This window comes from Camelus ferus, chromosome 6, assembly GCF_009834535.1.
Source record: "Camelus ferus isolate YT-003-E chromosome 6, BCGSAC_Cfer_1.0, whole genome shotgun sequence".
Classification (NCBI taxonomy): domain Eukaryota; kingdom Metazoa; phylum Chordata; class Mammalia; order Artiodactyla; family Camelidae; genus Camelus; species Camelus ferus.
The window spans coordinates 61,154,230-61,172,172 of NC_045701.1; the positions used below are offsets into that span (position 1 = coordinate 61,154,230).

General features: G+C 36.1%; 1 protein-coding gene across 1 annotated transcript in view; it reads right to left on the minus strand.

Moving 5' to 3' along the window:
* Window positions 1-17,943, minus strand: part of KCNH5 (potassium voltage-gated channel subfamily H member 5) — a 275,740-nt gene that overhangs the window by 62,038 nt on the left and 195,759 nt on the right. The window contains exon 9 of the mRNA XM_032482152.1: window positions 7,054-7,306. Within this exon, the coding sequence (XP_032338043.1) occupies window positions 7,054-7,306 (253 nt within the window). The remainder of the gene's footprint in view (window positions 1-7,053; window positions 7,307-17,943) is intronic.

Sequence of the window (17,943 nt, forward strand, 5' to 3'; positions counted from 1 at the left end):
GACCTCAGGAAAACACAAGAGCAATGAGGAAAGCAGGCCAAGCAGCCCCACTCTGTCCAGACAGTCGGCACTTAAAGGAAGAGTGGCAGATTCAGCCTCAGAACTGAGACAAGTCATAAGGCCAGTACAGACTCGAGGAGTGGAGAAGCAGACTCCACCTCTTCACAGATGAAACCTGCAAAGATCCCTGGCCATCCTTGCAATCCTGAAACGTTCTTAAAAGTTTTTCTTCCACTTTAATACCTACCAACCTGATGGACTCTGAACTCTTCCAATACCCAGATGAAAAACCTGTAAGCAGAACTTAAGGTCCTCCTTGTGTGTTTTGAGGGCTCATGCGACTGACACTCTTGAGCCAGTTCTCCCCAGTCCTAAACACCTGCCTGGTAGGAGACTAGTCACTTAGGGGACAACCATATTTTTAGATATTTAGTAGCTGATGAACCATCTTATACTCAGGTAATGTTTGGTGAAGGATTTCTGTAATATACACTGCTATAGTACTTAACAGTGTTGTTAGAAAAATATTTCTTAATAAAAGGAAACAATTTGGTAAAGTTAATATAGATACGCTGTTTTCTGTCAAGGTTAAGCCAACTAATTATATAATTTCAAAACTCTATTTTTAAATTCCTTTTAAAGAAAGCATCATGTTTGTAATGCGATGTAAAGAGAGTGGACACTGAGTCAGATAAAACTGGGCTCAAGTCCTGTACCCAACACTTGTTTCCTACCTGTGACCCGAGGTGAGTCCCTGATACTGCAGAGCTCGGTTTCCTCACCTGTAAGATGGCTAGAGTAAGTACTTTTCTTCACAGAGTTAATTAAAGAACTTGATGTAATAATGCTTATGAAACAATGAGTGTTTAATAAATATTGGTATTTAAGTCAGACTTTCAAAGAGGTCTGAATTGCATTTTTCAAAAATAGACTTTAAATGTTTTTATAGGAAATCTTAAAATCAAAACATATCTATAGAATTTAAATTTTAGTTAAACACAGTGCTCAGTTACTAACTACAAATTTGATTTTTCTTTCTCTAAGCCCCTGTTAACCTATAAATGTTTATTTTCTAATAAAATTAATTCTGATTTTTAGAACTACCCATTCCAATTGATGGCGAAAGTTAGGTAGCTTTTAGGAATTAAAACAAAATCCCCTTCCACAGATAGAAAGTTTTCCCACCATGGTCAATGGCCAGGGTACAAGTTAGATGGAGAACAAGGAAGCAGTATTTTATTAAAGAATTTTGAGTGGACTGAGGTATTTAAAATGTATCTCTTCATAGTCTCCTTGTTCCAAGTGCTCAATTAACAGTAGGAAAATACTTTCTCAGTCCATACTAGATCTATGCTAAAGCTAGAGTCTCAGGGAAACATATTTTACTAAAAGCACACAGATGAAAGAGAAATAGAGGGTAGTCAATATCTTAAGATAAAACATGAAGAAAATGCAACAGAATACAACGTATTTTTCATGGGTACCCAGAATTAAAACAATTATAAAAATAGCTTAATGGCCAAATAGAGTGCTAGCAAATTTGGCTGATTGAACCTTGACTGAGAACCTATTTAAGAGGTCCTATCACAGATGACAGAGAGACAAAAATGAGCAAGATATTTCAAGTACTCACAACATAGCAGGAGTATAAACAAGAGCTAAAAGCAGGAAGGACTGAGAACCTGGGTAGGCACGCACTGGAAATGCAGAACAGAGGCACCTGATTCAGACTGAGGCAACAAGGGAAAGAGTACAAGAAGATGAAGAAGCAAGAGACAGACAACTAAGAAGAGGAGAAAAGGTGTTCTAAACAAGGAAGCTGCTTATGCAATAGCTCGCCAGTAAGAGAGAACTCAGTGGTGCTCAGGAAACTCGCCGCAATTCAGTATGTTGACAACAGAGTAGGAATAAGGAATGGCACAGATCAGGCTGGAAAGGAGGGCACAGATCGAGACCTAAATGGCCTCATGGGCCATGCTGGAGTGACATTTTACCCACAGTGTCCCCATTTTATCCTTGTTAGCCAACCCTAACGAGGAGGCTGACGAGATATTTTATATTTTAGAAAAACGGCTGTAGTGGCAGCGTAACACAGAATCGCAGGTGGAACCGAGGACCGACTGCAAGCAGACAGGCCTTTCAGGTGGCAGCCAAGACCCAGGACCAAAATTTTAAGATCAGTGGTCATGGGAAGGGACCCTAAACTAGGGTAAAAAGACACCAGTGAGATAGAAGAAACAAGACTTGGTTTTGAAGGATGGTAGGGAGAGGGTTTGAAATTGAGTCTGAACTACCAGATTGTAAAGACGTATATTTTATCCACAAATCTACAGACTGAGGAACTCTAAAGTGTATAACTTAAACCATAGATAAATGATGTTATAACCACTACTTGGAAAGTTTAAAAGAAGACAAGCATGCAATTTTTTTAAAAAGAAAATAATTGCTTTGCTCTTTATAAAAATGTCTAAATTAACTAATTTCATCATCATCATCATATGTAGAGCAAACCTACCTGGTTCATAGCACAGCATCTCAAAACACAGAAATTTGGATGCAAAAGAAAATAATTTTCTGGGGCTTGGGAAAACCCCTTTTTAGAATTTAAAGCATGAAGCACTTGACCTCTAGTAAGTATATGGGAAGAAATCTTAAATACAACACAAAAATCACAAATTCTCCAAATAGCAAAATATTATACATTCACATCTCACATTATTTCTTTTTGGAATAAAAATAAGAGGCAGATTTTGAATTTTGGGAACCATAATTTGTTTTCTTTGATAACGCACAAATGTTTATAAGAAATAAACTGATTCTAAGTAGCTGATTCTAATTTTAAAATCTTAACCCAAGTACTAGAAATTGTCTTTTTTATATTATTAAGTTCTTTTAATTCTCTTTTCTTTCCTCTTTTACGTCCCCTTCCCCCAAACCTATAACAACATCTAACCCCACCATCCAAACGCTACATAAACAAGCACAGGTCTCCTGGGAATTCAACGTCAGATTGTCTTAGGTAATAATTTCAACTGTGTGATTCCAATAATCAGTGAATACAGAAGAGAAAAGACAAAATGTGAATGCAGCAAAACAAATATCTTAGGAGCTGGGTCTACTGTTAGTAGGGAAATGCCATTTTTATAGTCTCTAAAAGGTACAATATGCTTTGTGGAGAGACTTAGAAATAACCTGACCATTTTAGGCATACCAATAAATCTGCTCACATTAAGTAATTATAGGGTAAAAACTAAAAAGAAAGTAGATATTAAGGAATATAAAATATTCTGTATGCATTATGAACTTAATTTGGAATTCTTTGTGTTTCATAAAAAGTGGGAAGGTCAAAAGAAAAAAAAAAGGTGGAGGTGTAAGAACTGAAAGAACTTCAAATCAAAAAAAGACACGAGCTGCAATTATCTTCATATGCCCTATTTAGAAAAACATCTTGAAGCCACCTTTCAGTGTTAAAAAAAGAAGGTATTTATTGACTACATTTTTTTAATGTTTCATTAATTAGTTATGCTTCAGAACCTATTCATTAAACAACCTTAACACTTTTGACACATTAAAGAATTATGTACCTACCAAGAGACTGTATAGAGGCAAGGATCCAAAAGAATGAACTGCACCTATTTTTTTGGATTCAGAGATTTTAATTAATTTTAAAATGACCTCACCTCTCTATCCTTCCACTGGCAAATACATCAGTATAAGAGAGAGCAAGGCCTACTTATTTCTCCTATCAGGCCAACTTAGACAAATTCTCATTCTTCTGAGGTATACTCAAATGGGGGAAGGGATGCTGTTTCTGTCTGACTCTTACAAGGAAAAAATTTTTTAGACATGATGAAAAAGGACATATTTCAATGCTAAAAAACCACAATGCAATTCAAATAAAGTTACAATGGTTATGAATATCTGTGCACCAAATAACACAGCAACAACACTATAGAACACAAACTATAGGAGGTTCAAAGAGGCATAGATAAAACACATTAAAAATAAGGTACTTTAACATGCCACTCTCAGGTCAAGGATAGATAAAGAGAAAAAAATAAGTAAAGATATTGAAGACTCAAATCAACTTACCCAACAAGGTAGAAAACCTAAAGATATATGTCAGATGATTTTTGCAACTTTTCATTGTTTTTAATTATTTCAAAATTAGGCTACCAAAAAATGAGAAAATAAGAAGAAAAACAGGAGTAGAAGAGGGATGAACAGTCAGCAAAATGTCAGAAGTAATGCTGGTGAGTTACTATTTTCCCCTCTGCCTTTCCTAAAACATTGTTAAGTCATCTTGAGTGTTAAACAAAACATCTTTTTAATTGTAAAAGAACTTATTTTTAGTTTAGAAAAGTCTGAAAACATGTGCCCCCAATGGAAACCACAGCGAGAAGTCACAAAATGGAGCTGATGTGATGATCTACAAGTCAAGAAGCTGGTCTGGTTGAGGAAAGCCCTTCTAGCAGGTTCCATGCCCCTCAGGAGAGGCACAGGTGGCAGCAGGCACCGGGCTTCAGCTGCTTCAAGGGTGGAACCTGTAAACCATATGAACATAAGGGCATATCTGGATCATGGCAGACATACTCTTTGGGGCATGGTGCAGCTGTCTCTCGTGTGTGACATCACACTCCCTCTCCTGCAGAAAGTCACCATGAGTCCACACTCCTAGTCCATAATCTCCTCATATTGCCTTCCTAAAAAACCCAGAAACTGGCAGAAGGCTGAACACCAAAGCAGAATTCCCAAAGCTTTTCGTCACAACTATCTCATCATTGATGACCCAAATCACAGATTCCATGAGGATAGTGTCTTTGCCCAGCATCATGGCACCTAGGTAACCCTTTGGGCCCATTTGCAGCCTCTCCAGCGTCATGCCTCGCCACCTGCCACTCACTCCCAACTTGGGAGATCACTTCCGTGTCCAAACTTTTTCTTTTTTTAAAACAAAAACATTCTGCCTTTTGGCTGAACTAATCTTTGTTAGAGGCCCATGGAATAAAGGAAAGAAAGATTGCCAGAGAGGTGTACATATAATTTGACTCCTTAAACCAAGAGATAAATCCCAAGATTTTTGAGGAGGATAAACAAAAAGCACTCATGCAAAGAAGTAAAATGTGACAGATATATGATGAGACTGGTTCAATACCCAGGGGCCTGTGTTCATTTTTACTGTGTCGCTGGGCAAAACCAGCTACCATTTTATTTTAAAATGAAAAGAAAATGCATTTTGCCTGTCTCACTGAGCAAATGATTCCAGCTTAGCGGACCCAGCCCAGAGGCACTGCACTCAGAGCTTTCTCCATCCATCTTTTTAGAAAAGAAGCTACCAAGGTGAAGCTGCAATGAAGAAAATGGGGCAAAGCAAATGACAATGGGTGCACAGCTGAAGTAATTTATCACGACGGTACTTACTTTACGATAATATATTTGATGTCTGTTCTCCCACCCACCATTGACGTGAACATGCAGGAAAAGAGAATACACCTGTTTGAAGCTTGTGTTTTATCCTCTTTAAGCAAACAAGAATGGTTGTAGTGTATATATACTCCATTTTACCACAAAGGATTGTTCTGGCAAAACGTACACTTTTTACAAAGGATTACATAACTCCTTTATACTTCAGGAAACAAAGCAGAACAAGCACTAAACAGCATTAAACACACCCAGAGTGCTGACTATAAGTGCTATATGAATTTTCTTGCAAAAAAAAAAAGTTTCTTAAAGAAATGTGTGAATAAATATAATATTATTTCTGAACAGTTAAGGAAAGGTTTACAAACAATAGTGTTCAGTCATTTGCAACCCTGATCCATTTTCTGTAACTCTTACGAATTTTATTGAACCTGTTTTCCTATGAAAATGGTCATTGTTTCTCAGTTCTCAGTTCTGTCTTTTTCAAATAATTGTGCTTTTTGAAATTGGTCCTTCATTTTGGGGCTGGATTTTGCTTTTGCAGTTTCTAAAATACATCAGTCAATTTTTTACTTTGGAGAATAAGTGGCATTCAAGCTATGGTAGGTTGACCTCGGTAGCTAAAAAAATCCAATTGTTTAAAAATTGAGCTCATTTTTCATGAGACACAAGCCATGAACAGTGTGATCAAATGGGGGTTGACGTCCTGCAATTCTAACGTATTTTACTTGAAAAAACACAAGGCATGGTTCTCCTCTGACCTCATTATTGTTTTTTTTCTTATCTATGTGGACTTCATGCTGTAGATATTTGAGCAGAAAATGATCTAAAATAACAATTATCAATTTTTAATCAGGAAATATATGTTACACTATCCCCAAGCATGTAATTTTTAAAAATTTTATCACTCACATGTACTGTTACTGCCTTTTTTTGTTAGTACAGCTATCCACCAGATCTCTGAATTGTAGAACAAATTTATTATTAGCTAAATAATTTTCCTGGTTCATAAATACTGATGGGTAGAACCAGCTTTACAAATCTAAATTTACTTGGATTGTGATTACTCCAATGTAACGGGTCAAATGCACTTACCCCCTCATCACTTTCAGCTCTGCTTAGGTCCACTGTGAGGAGGCAGAGAGTGTGAAAATAAGATGCTCTGTAGCCAAGGCCCTAACTCATTCACTACCCAGCTGGGTCAGTTACTAAACTTTTCTGAGTCTTCATTTACACATCACTAAAGGGAAGTGTTAAACTGCACAGGTTCTGTTGTCCCTCTGAGACTAACACTCCAGCTTACTAACCTGCCAATCATTTCACAGACCATTTTCAGTCATACCAATATGGCAGTATGGCCACCTTAGGCTATGATCACCTCTGGTCTAAAAGGCACTGTCCTACTGTTGCCAAAGAAAGTTTAATCAAACCCTCATGCAGCCCATTAAGCTGTGACCAGTACTAATGTTCTTTGCTGAAACAGCATTACTAGTTTTCACTAAGATCCATCATCTCATTAGTGACCCAATTTCCAAAGTCACCAAGCAAAGGAAATTTCTCTTAAGAAACCTGAGAAGTAAAATCTCTAAAACTGTTACGCGTTTGCTACTACATTAGGAAAGTTCACAGTACCTAAAATAGCCACCACCTCATCATCCTGGATGACTTCCAAGGATCCCGACACCACAAAGCAGAGGGCATCCACACTTTCCCCAGCGTGGTAAATGAGGTCCCCGGGAGCACAGTGAATAGTCTGGAACTCTACCGCCAAGGCGCGCAGACAACCATCGCTGGCCAATCGAAAAGCAGGATGCTCATTAAAAACCTTCCGGTTTAGATGAACACAGATATCAGCTCTCATGTCCTTGGGACAGATGGAGAGGACCTGAAGAAAGTGAGAGATGAGTAAGTGAGAAGAAAAGAGAAAGGGACTATTTCAGAAAAAAAGTCATCCAACAAATATTTATTGACTATGACACAGTCTGCAAAACACTGTACTGAGGAAGAAGGTAACAAAATACAGCTCTGCTCTGAAAGAGCTAATAAAGCAGTGGGATGGACTGATGAGCACATGGACTATTACAATACAGCATGCAGTAAAGCTTCGAGGAGGGTATGGATCTCACCATAGTAAGGACACAGTAAAGATGGCCAGGAACAGTCTCAGAAAAAAATTTAATATAATGTCATCCAAAGGAAACTAAAATAAGTCATTGACATTCGTTTTAGACTAGTTGCTGTTTTAGAATTTTTCATAACTAAAGCAAAATTCAGGATAATGGACTTTACTACACATTGGAGGTGGCTTCATGTTAACAATTTATAAGACAAAAGAATCAACAAAAGTACCCTTGCAACTTGACATGCAACTTGACATGGCTGATATAACTCGACATGTTTTCTTCACTCTGAAATGTTTTCATTTTACTAATGAATTCATGTTCAGGGAGTAAACAGGGTATTCACCAGCCTTCTGTAGGGCTTGGGCAACTAGCAATGTCAACGCTGGGAAGGTGGGCACATCACGTTGCATGGCAGTCCTTGCTCATTCCAGTCTTTGACTCCTAAAGCCTACTGAGAGCAACAGCAGAATTCAAGCTCTAAGCATCCCTCAGAGGAGGGAACACACGGCAGAGTCACACTTAGAGAGACAGGGGTGGAGAGCTTTTATTCCCTGTAGCTTTCAGACAGGGTAACTAAAGACCCAAATTAAAATGCACATTATCAGCACATTACCATCAGAACATCATCAAGCGAGATATGATTATAGAACTTAGAACTGTCCATTTTAAAGATTCATGTGTAAACTCACTTAGAATCCCCTCTCAATCCCCTTGGTAAACCATTCCTTATAATCAAAAATGCATTTCTTTGATAGAAATTCAATCCCTCAAGCTAAAGTCTAAGTTGATTTTTCCTTGTTAAGTTATACTGATAGTATTTTAATATAACATAGTTTTCTTTCCTCTACCAATTGCATTTTAACCTTTAAAAAGTTACCTAAGGCTTGGAATACCCCCGAACTATTTTATTTGGGGCTCACTATCAATGAAAAGCTGGTCGCTTTCGTGTATAGAAGACAAGCCCATCATAAATGTAAAGACCATTCATTAAATTATGCTCTCAGTATTTGTTCCCTTAACCTTTCCTAGTACTATGATACTACCTCACATCACTTGAGCATCTCTGGGGTTTTTCGTTTTTTGTTTTTTCCATACTCTTTCGAATGCTTACAGGCAGTAGTGACAAGCTCACCTATCCTTCTGAAAAATTTCATCTTTGAGGAGGGAATTCCTCACAGGGCTATAAGAAGCAATTGGCACTTTCTTTCTAGATCAGTTATTTTCCGTAATGATATTACGTTCTCTTTACTATATTCCCCTTTAGTGACTTCTGACAATATCAGCCATTCAGGAGGCGCTTATTGAGCTTCCACTATGGGGCATGCCACTGCATTAAATTCCTGCAAATAGAAGGGTAAATCAGATGCTGCCTTTGTTTTGGGGGGGCTATCCATGAAGTAGGGTGAGGTAGGCACGTAAAGAGACAATTATAGTACAGTGAGAAAAGTGCTATGACAGGGGCATGGCCAGGTGACATGGGAGCATGTGCTGCCTAGAAGTCATTTACTACTTAGAGGTACCATGAAAGGTCAGCCTCAAGAGGACATAGGTCAGGGTGAACATCTATCACGTACTACCTCTGTAACCTAAGGGAAGTTATTTAATCTCTCTAAATCTCATCTGTGAAATGGGATGACAGTGTTTATTTCATAGGCTCATTGTAGGAATTAAATGAAAGGACTTGAGTTTAGCCCAATTTAGCCTCACATAATGCAAAGGCTAAAGAAAACTAGCTTTTATTCTCTCTACTGAACATGACTATTCCTACAAAGTTTACTGTTTGTTCAGCCCTCTAAAGATGCAGTTTTTTTCCTTTCCATTTTCCACTACTGCCTGAATTCTGCATCTTGGCTGTTTGATGAGTTTCCAGGCAGAATTAAGTAAGCATTCCAGCATGATCCTGAATATATTTCAAGCTCTAGCTAATGTTAATATTTTTCTCAGGTTGGAAATGAAATTGGTGCTAGGAAAGCAAAAAACATAAAAAAAATTTAAAAATACATACACACGTGTAAACATTATACTGAATAGTTTAACGGGAAAATGGGTCATTCTATTTCTATTCCATTTACCTTACGGAATTTTCATTGTTTTAAATTCATTTTGGTAAAAATAGTCATTTTAAGCCCTTTTAATAATTTCTTTCAAGATTCATACTGCAAATGAAATCTTCTAGTGTTAGCAATATACTCTGTTTAGTGATATATCAAAAGAGGATTTTTATTACATTTTAAGAACACTTTTCCTTTTCTTCACTTTTCTTATGACATTGACTCATTTATTATTTTGATTCATGTTATATACTAAAGTCCAGATGTCATAAAGTGACAAATTAAAACTAAGTGTTAAAATAGACCAAAGTCACGCTTAGTGGCAAACTCCTTCCCAATTTCTAAATAGAGCATTTGCTCTCTCACAATGTGTCTGTCATCGAAATACGAGTATAGTGTTATATTCTTCTGTTAATGAAAGCCCTAATTAAGTGTCTTAGGCAAGGCAAAATTTAGTGTTAAGTGATAAAATTATCATTTGAGATGATTCTCACACCTGGCCAATTGGTCCCAATTTCAATGCACTCTGCCTTGAATATCATATCCAATCTCTTGTGGGTATGTTCCCTAATGGGTATCTCATAGTTATAAACAAATAAAATTACATTTCAGTAGAATATATTCAGTTAAAAGTGACTTCTTTTATTCATCTCCAGAGTTGATTATTTAACCACTCTACATGTCAGGATAGTAATAAAGTAGATTCTTAATTAAGACAATTAAGTTTTCTCTTTGGAAGAACTATGGCTGTACATAAGGGATCATTTTTAGAATTCTGCAAACCAAGTGTGAAAAAAAAAAGAAAGAAAAAAAATGCCATGGTCTGAAAAAGAAAACTTTTTTGAGTATATGTGATAGCAGCTCCATTAAACCCACGATCAAGAGGTGTCTTAACAGATATCCCTTAGGCTCCAAAGATCTAGCTTCAACATTCAGACTAGAGAACTCTTAGTAGAACACAAATACAGTCATATTATCTCACTTTCTTAAAAAACTAAAGGCTTGCTCCCCCACCAGATTAATCTCAAGTTCGAAGTAAGCATACAAGGCTCTTTATGATGGGAGCCTCCTGCAGCCACACCCCTTACTACCTTCCTTCAACCCTGCACTCCAGTCTCATGAGATTTCTCTAAAGTTGCCCTGCTCTCTCCTGGATATTTGCCTTTGCATGTGTTGTTCCCTTTGACTAGCATATTCCATCATCTCCTTCTCTGCCTACTTATTCAGCCATCAAAACAGACCAACCTCCCCCCTCAGTCTCTCTCTCTGCCATAAATGCAATTTATGGCAACAGCCCTATCATCAAATTTGGTACTTGTACAGTAAAGGGAAATGAGAGTCAGAGGTGTTGTGTTCTGTATTTTTTAAATAATAGCACACAATAGTAACATTACATTATCGCAGAGTTGAAAGGACTCTACTCTAAAGATTTCAAGCTTTTATTCACAGCAATAAAATGACCTTTACTTTTTTAATGAAATCTTGCCTTATGCCCAATATGGACAGTAGATACAAGCAGGTTATGCTGGGTGAGACTCTGATGGGAAGGAAGACTCCTAGGCAGGGGTCCAAAGGACACACTTAGTCATTCCTTTAACTCACGCTCTAGTTATGGGCTAGCTACTTGCTGGCTTCTACACAGGCCCTCCAGCTCCACGAGCAAAATCTCTCATGGTGCCGGTCTCCCTGGAGATTCCAGTCAGGAACACTTTGAAAAATCACCGTTCCTAGTTGGCTAGAGTCAGACGAAAAAGGTTTATCCTCTCTCTTATTCATGCTTTGAATATACTTTATTTTTTATTTTTTTAACGGAGGTGCTGGGGATTGAACCCAGGACCTCATACATGCTAAGCATGTTCGCTACCACTGAGCTATACCCACGCCCCTGAATATACTTTAAAATGTCTTTTAAGACTCATTATATAAAGCATGGGAAATCAAAAAACCATAAAAAAGAAAATAAAACTTCTTCATTATTTACACATGTTTATATAAGTACATATACCATTTTCACAAAACCTGAATCTCTAAAGTTTTCACAGTATAATCACCCACTGTCATATTGCTATCATTTCCCATGCCACGAAATACTGATTTCAAAATGTAATTTGAATCAATGCATAATATTCCCTAATATAATTATAACACAATTAACTTAACCATTGCATTATAACTGGATGTTGAGATTTTTGAATTTCCCTTTCATAAATCAAGTCATAACAAATAACTTGTATATATATAAGACTGTCTAAGGATAGAGGTTTTAGAAGTAAAATTAGTGAGCAAAGTATAAAAAAAAATTTTTTAAGGCTATTGCCAAATTGCTTCCCAGAAAATCTGTACCAAGTTATATTTTGACTGGCAGTGTATGAGAATATCTTACATGATTTTAAAAATCTCTCTCTGAAATCTCCCACTTGCATTTGAAAGAGAAACAAACGGCAGTTTCACCTGAAACAGAAGAACTGTGTAGTGTAATGAGACAGAGGCTGGAGAGCTGCAGTCTTAGTGGAGGCAGTCTCCTACCACTGCTCCCTAGTCCAGTGACCACTAGATCACTGATCTAGACTGATCACTTCTGGGGGGATGTAGCTCAAGTGATAGAGTGCATGCTTGGCATGCACAAGGTCCTGGGTTCAATCCCCAGTATCTCCCCTGAAAATAAATAATAAATCTAATTGCCTCCCCCCACCTCCCAAAAATCCCTAACAGACTGATCACTTCTAATCAATCTATAACACATTTCTAATGTGAAATGGGGTTAATGGGGACTATTTTAAGTGTCTGAAGGTAGTGAACTACAGAAGGATCTCTCTTGAGGTTTCTTACTGCTCTAAAATAAATTATTTTACTGATTACCTACAAAATCCTCTACCAGGAATAATATAGTATCGGCTATGTTTAATAATAATTGATAAGTGAAGATGATCCCCCAGTTTTCTCTCAGGACAATGGAATAAATGCACCGATGACATTTTGATAGGCACTGAAGTCATCGTTCGCATTCTTCAAAATTCCTGTTTTCTTTGATGCAATTAAGTTATGCACTACTAATTAACCTCCACTTGCCAATCCAATCGAATTGGTATTATGTTAGTGAAAATCAGTGGGAAAAGTCAGGCAGATGGCATTAGCACACAGAACGTTTTTACAATCCTTCCTGGGAATGAGGAGCTCAGGACTGCCAACAAATGAAGGAGAGTACTCCACAGGAATTCAGTTCTCATTCATTTTATGGGAAGAAAAGAAAGCTCACCTTATTACAGATTTTTTTAAAGTATAGACAGACAGCCAAGGTAGAGCTGCTGTCTGGATGTTAACTCTGCCAATTACTGGGGGTATCAAAACCTCTAGAGAATTAACTCAGGAACAATGCAATGAAATAAAACCAAAGCAAATTAACTTCCATTATTTAAAAGTAAAAGGTCACATTTAGCAACAGAAGACTGCTATAACTAGTGAGAGATTATAGGCTAAAATTCATAGCTTTCATTTTACACATAAATTTCCTATGACTAGACTTCATATATAAAAGTGAGACCTAAGTTGTTTGTTAAAAAAAAAATACAGAAAACCAATTCTACCAAGTTTTCATGGTCTTGCTTTTCTAGTAAAGTGAGCAGTGAAAAGAAACAAATAGCAATTTTTACCAATCTTTTAACTTGTTAAAGCTGCTGTTTGGGGCTACTAACTTTCCACAGGTAGGACTCTGATGAAATTTAGAGCTTCTACTATTCTCCATTCTCTGTCTCATGTCTGCACTTTTATATGTGCATATATTTGACTAACTAAGAATACTTTTATGTATGTGAAAATATTTTCAAAAAGTTTATTTTTAATGTAATTTGATTAATTATCCAGAAAAGTGTAAACCATCTTATAAGCAATCTGGTCATGATCTTTTGATAGTCATCCATGGCAAACGATGTTCCTAGTGTCTTTAAAAGAATGAGTTCCTCTCATATACTGTGGGTGGAAGTGAATCAATACTTCCATTACCTGGCTATATTGGCAAAAGCTGAATATATATACTATGTGTGTGTATATATATTAAGACCCAACAATTAAACATCTAGGTATACACCCAACAGAAATATGTACATACCAAACCACACAAACAAGAGTGTAGCAGCATTATTCACAATAGCTCCAAACTAAAAATTGCCCAATGATCCATAAACATCAAAATAGATAAATACATTATGGCCATTCACACAATGGACTGTTATTCAGCAATAAGAATGAAAGAAGAAACACCAACAAATAACATAGATAAATCTCAACAATATAACATTGGTTGAAAAAGAGCCTGACACACAAGAGTATTCTCTACCCTAATTTCACTTATAAAGTTCAACAATTGGCAAAATCAGTACATGAAGTTCTTGAAGCCAAGATACAGGTTACTTTGGAGGGGCAAAGTTGATTAACACCTGGAAAGAACATGGGAGGGTTTCTGGTAATGGGGTTTGGGGTACTGGCAAGACACGTGTTCATTTTGTGAAAATTTATCAAGCTGTCCACTTATAATTCTCTCATTTTTCAATACATGTTTTATTACAGTTTTAAAAGTTTACTTTAAAACCACACACGCGCACAAACAGTAACTATGTGAGAATAACAGATATGTTAATTAGCTGGGCTGTAGTAGTAATTTTACTATGTGTATGTAATCAAATCATCATGATGTGTACCTTAAATATATACAATTTTAATTTTTTTAAAAAGTTACTTTCAAACAGATAGGTACTATCCAAAGAAAATAAATGGAACAGAAATTGGAGCTGCCAAATTAGTAGTAACAATTATTCCCAGAATGATTGTGATTATGAAAGCTTATGTCTCCACCTACTATTCTTCCAACAGACAGAGCACACTAAAACTCCTAAAGATATGCATCAGGTCTTTTTAAAATTATTTGTGTTATTTATTTATGCAATTAAATATAAACTATAGAAAGTAAAGGTAGTCAAAAGAAGTCATGGAGTAGTAAATGAAATAAAAGATATGTGGGTTGGCTATTTATATTGCTTCTGATTGCAAAAAGAATTTACCTTATAATTTGATTGTATAAGAGACTATATATACATATGTGTGCCAATATATGTGTATATACCTATATATGTGTATATATACACTATTGTATATGTATATATACATATATGTGTGCATGTGTGTATACAGATAGATAAAATCAAGCATATGTAAGATAGCATCTAGAAAGTTGTCTTGAAAAGATTGGGAAATTATTAAGCAGAACTAATTAAATGAAATAAAATGCCAACATTTGAACAATTGAGATCACACTGAAATATTTTTTCACAACTCTAACACTCACATATAGATTATAGATACAGTGTATATCTCAGTGAATAGATATATGTAAGATGACTATGTACTTAAACCAGAAACCTTTCAAGGAACACTAAGCTCTTTCACTCACTCTCTCAATATGCTGACATTTATCAGACTAGACCCTGATCAGTATGTTCTTACTGAGTAAAGCCTGTTGTGTTATTATTTATAGTTGAAATAGGATAGCAGTATTAGACAGAGCTTCCTCATAAATTAGACCCTTCACTACAGTAAAGCATCTCAGGAATTCAGCTCTTCTGGACCAGTGGAACAGAAAAAGTATATAGTTATTTGAGTATTTATATGCTTAAGTATTTTTCCTAGATATGCTATGGAAGTATTTCATGTATAAGTAAATTATAAGAAACAACATATAGACTATAATAAATGTAATTTAAGAAACATCTATAATAAAAATAATTTTAAAAGTTAAGAAAATGAAATGTAAGCCTTAGAGTGAAAGAAGATATTTGTAACATATGTATCTTACAAAGAAGTCACATTCAAGACACATGAAAAACTTCTGCAAATCAATAGGGAAAAGGTAGGCAACCTAATTTAAAAAAAAATAAAGCTTAGACAATTTACAAAAAAAGATTAAATGGTTTTATGATTTTTAAAGGTGTTAAAACTTTAAGTACAGGGAAATATACATTAAACCCATGATTAGATACCAATACACACACAACACAATAGCTAACTGCAAAAGGCTGACAATACACCAGATCCTCAAGAACACAGGGAGCAATAGGCACTATCATATATTCTAGTGGGAACGTCAAAGAGTACAACCATTTTTCAAGACTTTGACAACTTCCAATAAAACTAAACTCCTACCAATACTACAACACAACAATTTCATTCCTATGAACATACACTAGAGACATGTGTAAATACGTTTGTTAAAAGACACATACAAGAATTTCATGGCATCTTTATTCATAATAGCCAAACTGTAGAAGCAACCCTAATGTCCATGAGCCACAGAATGAATGGATAACTTTTGGTATATCCATATAATTGAAAACTCTGTATATACTATATAATTCCACTTATATGAAGTTTTCCATCAAAATAGTGGTTACAGGAAACAACTCAAATGCCCATCAACTGATGAATGGATGAACAAATGTGGTAAATTCATACAACAGAATATTATTCAGTCCTTAAAAAGAAATGAAATATTGATACATGCTAAACATGGATGAACCTTGAAAACATGCTAAGCAAAAGAAACTAGTCACAAAAGACCACATATCACATGATTCCACTTATATGAAATGTCCAGTGTTAGCAACTGTATAGATACAGACAGTAGATTAGTCCTCTCCAAGGGCTGGGGGGAGAGGAGAGCAGGAAGTTACTGATGATGGGGATGAAGTTTCTCTTTCGGGTAATAAAAATGTTCTGGAGAATGGTGATGGTTACACGATCTTGTGAATCTGCTAAAAACTACTGAATTGTACATTTTAAAATGATGAAGTTTATGACATGTGAATTATATCTCAGCTCTTAGAACAGTGCTTACTTCAGAGCTGGGGGCAGCAATTGCCTGGACATGGCATGGGATGGGCCTTCTGGGGTGATAAAAAATGTTTTTATCTTGATCTAGGTAGCAGTTACATGGTATGTACATATATAAAAATGTATTGATCTTTGCCTAAGATTTGTATATGTTATGTATATGTACGTGTGTGTGTGTGTGTGTGGGTGGGGAGTATCCTTCTATGATACAATAGTGCATGGACAATCATTACTATCACCATTTTACAATCACTAAAAATATTAGCATTAGGCATATTTGGTTAGAATTAAGTTGCTCTACCTATGAAAGAGAACAGGAGACAGAGCCACCAAATTTCATTCAATAATTACATAGTACTAGTATGGAGTGTCTTTTATATGTAAAACATATATAGGAGGTAGCATTAATAGTTACAGTTTTGGCATGCAGCTTGCTTGCCTACCTAACCAGGAAAATAAGACAAACTTAGCAGTCAGTCAGAGTTACAGGGAAAGGCTAGCATGTTGCAAAAAAGGAAGCCAACTTTTGGAGAAATAATGGGCAGCAGCTCAGAGGAGGGTATAATTAAGGAATGCTGGGAGAAAGGTGAGCTGGTTCACACAGGCCAAGCCAAAGTGAGAATTTGGCCATTTTATAATTAATCAACTTTATGATTGCAAAACCTCTTTTTTCACTTCATGTAGTTGAAACAGCTTTTCTTAAATGACTGGTACATCACAGTGAATTTCTATCATTAAATGTAGTGTCTATTATCTTAATTAAGTTTGTATCCATGCTGTTGATAAGACCTGAAAACACAACAATGAATACTGCTAGCTATTTCATTGTTTACTTAATAGTATACATGTTGTCATGGTGACTGAACTAGTTCAATGTTTTTAGGACCAAAAATAAACAAACTTTTCTTATTTGCCCATTTAGAAGCACAGGGGAAATACACATTTTTTTTAAGTTTCAGAAATTCCTTCAAAACTCATTAGTATTCTACAATATCCTGGACCAAATTATCATCTTTTTGATATAGCATGTTATATTATATTAAAGGGACTCTGGGGAAGTAAACCCTAAATGAGTTTTGGTTTATGTATTACTTACATTGATACTTGTCACCAATGTCTTAATTGCTGAGAAACTAGACACGTCAGTAATCAAACATGTTGCAATTTTCATTATCCAGAAAAACAGCCATGAATACAAAAGTAGATAAAACTGTCCATGAATAGAAAAGACTGTCACAAGCATGTGAGGTCTACATGTCACAGAAGCCCTCAGACGTCACTTGATCCCTCAATGACCCCTCCCAGAGTCCCAGATACTGCAAACATGATCTAGTTTCTGCCCATGGCAGATCAAAGACAGCAGATTGTTGGAAATTTTGCTGGAGGTGAGTGAGCTGACTGTGAGGAAAAGCAATAGATGAGAGCCTAGTGCCAAAGAAATATTCAAAAAACTAAAACATATGCTGAAC